The sequence below is a fragment of the Morone saxatilis genome, unplaced genomic scaffold (assembly GCF_004916995.1).
Source record: "Morone saxatilis isolate NCDOM2014 unplaced genomic scaffold, NCSU_SB_2.0 Contig23, whole genome shotgun sequence".
NCBI classification, from domain to species: Eukaryota; Metazoa; Chordata; class Actinopteri; family Moronidae; genus Morone; species Morone saxatilis.
The window spans coordinates 20853092-20860755 of record NW_023339796.1 but is presented as its reverse complement, the minus strand read 5'-3'; the positions used below and the strand labels follow the sequence as shown (position 1 = coordinate 20860755).

Sequence of the window (7664 nt, the reverse complement as noted above, 5' to 3'; positions counted from 1 at the left end):
TGGTGGTCTGTACTACTGCTACTGTTACTTTCCTTCCCTAAAGCACAGATGGTCCTGCAGTTAGACGATTTTTATGAAAACTAGACTGTTGGTGTATTTACGACAGTGTTGATGTGTGAGTTTCAATGTTATCTGAAATTATCAGAAAGACTGGAGTGGTGCCTCTGCAATGTTGTGTGTGTTTATTCACCCAAGGCAGACGGTGTGTGTCGGCCATGTGTGTGTCCCTCCTCCAGTGCTGTGAGGGCGGGTTGGGTGGCGTCATCTTGCTGAGAGGGTGAGGGGGCTGTGGCACACGAAACTGTGGGAAGAATCACAAAGACAAACAAAGGTTCAAATGGATGCAGTGGTTAGGAAAAGGTCAGAGGTCACATGAGAAGGTCATGAAGAGGCACAAAGACAAAGGTGGGGGGGGGGGGNNACACACAGACACACATACAAACTCCCACACGCAGGTCAAAAAAAATATTTTAATCTTTATGGTTGGGTAATATCCCTTTTACTTTCATACCAACTGCTACAACTGAATTGAGTTGACAGAAAGAAAGAGAAATAAAACTTGAGTCAAAAGCTATTTAGAGAAAAAGGAGAGAGGGGGAGAGAGAGATAGCGTCTGTAAATAAATTGCTAGTTTATTCCCTCCACAGCTAATCCCTGATAAGGAAAGGTTACACCAAGTGCTGTACAGCTGCAATGAAGGGAGAAAGACAAACACATAAAAACATCACACACAGATAACGCTGGCACAAACAGACCAGTTAGGCTGAGTGGTTCATGTTGTATTTTGGTGTATTTCTTCAGGAAGGGGTGTGGTGATCACCGTGGTTTTTTTATCACCACCACCCTGCACTTTTATTCATTTCTATACACCTGGTAGACTCTCTGTGAAATCACAACCACGAGCAGCTCCGTAAATGAATCATTTTGTCTATAATGATATAGATGATAAAAAAATGTTTGACAATTGTGCTTGAATAATGACTAAAACAATAAATGAACAAAATATTCATTCATCCATTTTCTTTCAATCGACTAATGCACAGAGTAACGCTGCCTTTGTTTTTATGTCTGCATTTTGGAGGACAGGGCTACTTGTTAAAATAAACTTTTACTGCAATTGTTGAAAGGCAAAACTGCTCAGGAGTTCCATGATTACATTCAGAGTCAGCAGCCATGTTGTGGCTGGTCTTTTGAACTGTGCAGTGTTGTGTAGTTGGCTGTGCGTGTAGTGGGGCTGCAACTAAGGTATATTTACATTATCGATTAATCTGTCGATAATTTTCTTGACTAACTGATTAGTTGTTTTGTCCATAAAATATCAGGAAGCGGTTGATCATGGTTTCCCAAAGCCAAGCCAAGATGACTTCCTCACAGTTTTTGTTTTGTCCATAACCTACAGATATTAAGTTCAGTGACGTATAGGACTCAAGGAACCAGAAACTATTCACATTTGAGAAGCTGAAATCAGTTCCTCCATTAGGAAAAGAAAAACAATGACTTAACACATGAACACACAGTATGATGTGGCTGTTCGAAACCATGTTTTCAGGCTTTTAAACACATGCAATGCATGTGTTGTTTCACTGAGTCTCCTTCACAAAGTAGCGTAGCAGTCTCCCTGTTTTAGCTTCAGCTCAGCAACATCACACTGCTGCTCCATTATCAACTCAAAAAGGACACGCACCAGGGTCAGACTGGACTCAAATTGGTCACATTTATCACAACAACATCTGACTTTGCAATGGTACTTCAATAATAAAGCCATAAATTCTCATTCCACACCTCACTCCCCATCTTCTTATGGCACAACACTATGAATAAAACATCAAATCATAGATTCCTATAGCGCACAATATTCTCTATAGTGTACTCTATGAATAATGCATCTCTAGTGAAGTTTCTTATTAATGTGGGCTTTGCTTGGTTGTGAGGTAATTCTGTGCTAACAAACGCATGTTACTCTCTAGAGGCTCCACTGTGCCTCTGGAGACTACACAGTGAATGCTGTTACACCCACAGCCTCATAAAAACACTGTTTGCTGCATAGTGCTGTTCCGGGGCTGTTGCTTAGTAATCTAAAAACAGCTGATCTTTAATGCATTGGTCATTGCTCTCAGGTGACGTAACAGGACAGCTGTACATACACCATCAGCTACCCTGAAACCTGATTTTATGCAATGAACGCAATGTTCTCTGGTGGAAATTTCCATCCATCTATCCGTTCACTATACTTCTTATCCTGTTTAAAGTTTCTCAGGGCCTAAATCAACACTAATTTGAATGAATGTTGAATGAATGAAAATTATCAGTCAATTACCATACATTTTGAATCCAGGCAAAATGCAAGGCAGGGCAGCAAATAACGATTATTTGGATTATAGATTAATCTGCCAATTATTTTCTTAATCAATCAATTAATCATTTTGTCTAGACAATGTAAAAAAAAAAAATAAAAAAAAAAGCAGAAAGTCCCTTCTTCATATTGCTTGTTTTGTCCAACCAACAGTCCAAAAAAAAATCCCTCCCCATTACTGATCCAGATACCTGAACTTTTTATACTGGCCAATACAGAGTACAGATGCAAACATATGTGTGTAAAAATATGGCAAAGTAGCAGTCCGTTAATGGGACCCTGTACCCAGCGGTGCCCTGTTTTGGGGACAATAAATTAAGGAATATCGGATTGGTGCACAGACGCATACACTTACCAATGCCAGATACTGCATTTTAGGCAGTTTGGTAGGAATTTCTGATACTGGTATTGGTAACTATAGTCATAACCTCAAACACATTCAGTTTGAGGTTTGACACAAAACAAAGAAATCCTCACATTTGAGAAGCTTCACTACTTACTGCTTCTTAAATGTAAATGGCAGTGTAATGTCAATGAACTTCCTGCTGATGAACTGATCAATTAATAATAATTAATTCATAGGTATGTTTTTATTAGTGTGTAAGTACCTGAAAATAAGAATTGTTGCATTTTCGTTACCTTAGAATGAGCAGTTTTTCTCTGCAGACACAGCGGGTTGCCTCCAACTGATTGACTGATTGATTGATTGATTGATTGATTGATTGATTGATTGATTGATTATCGGACACAGGAAAAGAAACAAAAATCCAAAAGGATAACATGTTCAAGTGTTGGTGTATTTCCAACATGGTCCCAAGATGTTAGAAGACGGAAAAAAACAACTAAAAACAACATAGCCCTAAAACTCCACGAGCACATTTCTCAAAACTGATGCAGTTGTTTGTTTTTCATAAAAACAATCCTAAGCCGACTTCTATAAGCCACTCTCATATTTAAAGACTTAAGACATGTAATGGAAGGTCATTCCACAATATGGCACCAGTGTAAAAAATAGGAGCTGCTGGGTACATTATTCACTCAAGGTGCTTTACATGAACGCACACTGGCCCTGGTATTATAGTGATGCTGAGTATGGACCATTGTTATCTGAGAACACAAGTATTGAGGAGCATACCCATTAATAATATTGTCCCATGGAGGCCGCCATGTTTCTACAGCAGCCCAGAACGGACAAACCAAACACTGGCTGTAGATAGGGAGTTTCCGTGCTGTTCTCATTCCCAGGTCGTCAAATACAGATGCCAGCAGTGTTCAGTTAGTTGCAATCTTCAAGTTCACCGCTGGATGCCACTAAATCCTGCACACTGGTCCTTTAACTTAAAGTTGAGTTGTATTTATTAGCAGCCCAACCCAGCTAGTACATCATTTTACCATTAAACACATACACTACCCAATGTGTTAATTATCATCAGACCATGAATGTATAAAGAACATCAGACATTGAGCAGATATTTCCACAGACTGCTTAATGATGTAGTTAGACTATGGGAGAAGTAAAGATTACGCGTTCATCTTGGAGAGGCGAATTTACACCTTTTCAACATCTGGATACAATGTGGCTCTGATTTCAGTCTGTAAACTTTTTCTTTTTGAGATCTGATATCTACCCGATCCTCCCAAGACACATGGAGGGATTAAGTGTAAATGGGGTCAGAGAGTCAGATCACAGTGATGAAGGGTTACTAGCATCATTTCTGACATCTGGCCAGTGCACAGTAAGTGATTTGTCCTCAGAGGATAATAAGTTGTCAACAGTGATCACCAAACAGAACTGAAGGTTGTTCATCATATCAACCTAAAAAAAAAAATGTCCTCATTTTAAAAAGTCATTTGTGCCTTAATTAAAACTCTTTGAGATAGCATGTAAGAGCATATTTATTGATTCAAACTGTAGGTCTGCTATAATTTAAAGTCAATCAACAAAAACAAGAAAATAATTATATTATTTGGCCCTTGATTTTTGCCATTTTTCAAGGGATTAAAGGTAACAATGGTAAACTGATAGAAAGCATATTATTAGTTTAATGACTCATTCTGTGCAAACATCCTAAATAAATGAAGTACTTAAATCCTACTCAGTAGTTGTCTATTTGTATAAAAAAGAGAAAGCTTGGACATGGGAAATCACTGTAATGCTTTATGTGCCTCAGGTTGAGTGCATGTAAGTGATATTGATTCGTGGAACAGGATGGGAGGAAAAGTTGGTTTGATGCATCTGGAAATAACTGTGAGAACTGAAATAGCTAAAGGTGAGCTCAAAGACGTAGTGGGGCATGATGATCTTAAAGAAAGCATCAACAAGAATCTGCTGTAAAATATCATTTATGCACCACGATGGAAAATCCTTGGAACATTTTTCCTCCTCTACATGGATACTTTGCAGTGCGCAGTGTAGCTACATAACTGTTGTTTAAGAAGGGCTCTTCATCAGCGCTTTCCTAAATACAAATCGGTCTGAGTGGCATTCCTGAATGTCAAGTACAATAAAGTCTCACGCCTCCTGCAGTAATTAATAGCTAAATCAGGTATTGGGAAACTAGTCCCTCCTAATGGACTAATGTCCCTCCCTTCTGCAGGGTGCATCATTTGTTTCTGTTTATCTGTTCATTAACATATTGTGTCATATTTAAAGGACCAGTTTGTAGGGATTTAGTGGCATACAGTGGTGTAGTTGCAAGCACGAAGGAGAAACTACGGTGGCCGTGGAATACGTGAAAGTCCCTATCTATAGCCAGTGTTTGGTTTGTCCCAGCCTGCCTGCTGTAGAAACATGGCAGTTCAACATGGTGGACTCCATAGAAGGCGACCCACTTGTGTAGATGAAAACATCTCATTCTAAGGTAACAAAAACACAATGACTCTTATTTTGAGCTGATCATAGACTAATGAAAACATAGCTATGAATATTGTATTCCATTTCTGCCAATAAATCCTCCTAAATATTACACACTGAACCTTTAAACATTAGTAATTACACTTGTGAAGAGTGTTTTGATCAAATCATGCAGTTTTGTTGGGGGAGATAATAAATGTAATACATTTAATCTAATAAAAAAATTAAAGGAAGGAAATGTCAGAGGAACAACTTTATAGAGGAACTCACTATGTTTCTCACACAAAAACACACTCTCTCACACACACAAACTAACCTGATTGGTTGAGGCAAAGTCAAGGCCTGCGTCTGGCATACCCAGGAACATGGTGTCCCCATCCAGCTGGAGAGAACAAAAAGCAAAAGCAACAATGTCAACAAACTATAATCAAGCATAGCAAACAGAGAGCAGCCAGCAAGGAGACAAAGAGTGGAGATGGAGGTAGCAGATTACTGGGTGGCAGCCAGTATGAACGACTGGTCCACTATCTGCACGCAATCTCCTTTAGACACTGACAATCCCGCTCGTGGCATGAGTGAGCCCTGGGCCCAGTTTTCCAGTGACGATCAGTCTCATAAACTGTGTCACTGTCCATCACATAGAGGCTGCGATGAGGTTATTTTACAGTAGCCAAATGTTTGACAATTTACAGTATTTATAGAATCTAGGATGTTCCATTTCCAGTGCTGCAAGCATAGCACACAGGGTCTCCACACTTATAAATCACTGGACTTGGAATATAGTTTATAAAAAGTCGCATACATTATAGTAATTGCTCTGACTCACAGTGACTCTGAATCTGGCTCTATGGTGATGGCTCCTGTTACCATTCTCTCCACCCACCAGCCCAAGCCCAGATAAATCCCCAAGGCTCTTTAAAGTAGCGATCAATATATCATCTAGAGAGAGACATTAAATTATACATATCATACCCGTGTATTAGTATAGAAAATGTATGCATTCCTATTAATAGGTATACTTGTATGCCAAAATAATGTAATTCAAACATTAGAAATGAGAAAGAGTAGATGACAAATATATGTATGAAGGGAGACAGATATATACTGGAATAAAAAAATAGCAGTAACATTCAGTGTGCTTGACATCCATCAGCATACATATATACCTCATTTCCTGTTAATTATACTGCTTCCTTATACACCCACAGCACAAACTGTATACAATTTAAAGTACATTATATAGTATACAATGGATCCTATTAGTATGCAGTGTGGACTTTTACTTCCTTATTTCCCTCTTATCTCCCCTACACTTCCTCGTGTGGGGCCCCTTCTCTCCTCCTTCCTCCATTAGCTTTTATTTGTCCTACACCGCCGACAGCAGTGAAGAACAAAGCTCTGAATGTCACTGTGCGTGTCAGAGGTGACCACTAGACAGCTGCTCATATCACATACTCACTTCAAGGGACAAGAAGCAGCTAGTGTTGTCTCCTTCTGATATATTGAAGGTTACTTTTTGTCCATGGTTGCATTATATACAGTCAGAAAAACATTCATTTTTAAGTAGTTGTTTTAAGTTTGTTTTTAAAATTGGACTCCACTTAAAGACCTGCCTCTGAAAGCTGCTGACTCTAAAGGCTGTGACATACTCGCTGTTCCCGACCTGTAGCGCGACAACATGACGTCATGGGAGCGCCGTAACTACTTATATTTGCGCGTGGTGGTCGTGACACTAAGAAGATCATAAACACTGATCTCACTGTCAAATCAGCTTCTTCCATTTACCCTCGACAGGACCTCATTATAGCAAATGAATCGCACAAAGACTTTACACAAAAACAGATGCACACACACAACAATAACCTTTCATGTCACAAAGAAAGATAAGACACAGCACTAAGTGAGAATAACAATTAACACAACTACTTTTTACCCACCAGTTTGGAATTGGGTAACTATTCAAACATCATCCTTCCACCTCATGTGCAGAATGCAGCTGTTTTAGCAGGATTTTCCTGCTTGCTTCTTGTCAAATCCTTCACAGCAGCACAACCTCCACCCAGCCTTATCTAGAATCAACACTTTTAACCTAACTTAAGTCTATGGTCAACCTGCTGGATTAAGTCTAATTCCTAAGGTTTTTCTGCTTTGGCCAGCAGTAGAGAGCTGGCAGGGATGACGTCCTTTTTGAAGGCCAACCCAGAAGTTAGCATCACCCTGGTTCCCTCGACAAACAACCGATGGGTTTGAATAGTGAAGCTATAAACAAACTAACACCATGGTTGCATGACTCAGCATCCCCAACCTCTAAACTTTTCAACTAGGCTGCTCAATTAAATCAAAATTTGATCATGATTACGATTTTGGGCAAACCATCTCCAAAACTAATAAAAACTGGGGGAACGATTTTTTTTTATCCATTTTCTAATCGAGCAGTCCCACTTTCAACTTGGTACT

At 39.3% G+C, this 7664-nt stretch overlaps 1 protein-coding gene across 1 annotated transcript in view; it reads right to left on the bottom strand.

The window, feature by feature from the left end:
• The window catches only part of tox (thymocyte selection-associated high mobility group box), a 43507-nt gene that overhangs the window by 23944 nt on the left and 11899 nt on the right, over positions 1–7664 (bottom strand). Inside the window, exons 2-3 of the mRNA XM_035670905.1 lie at positions 5524–5589; positions 191–301 (exon numbers count right to left, since the gene is read on the bottom strand). Of these exons, the coding sequence (XP_035526798.1) occupies positions 191–301; positions 5524–5589 (177 nt within the window). The remainder of the gene's footprint in view (positions 1–190; positions 302–5523; positions 5590–7664) is intronic.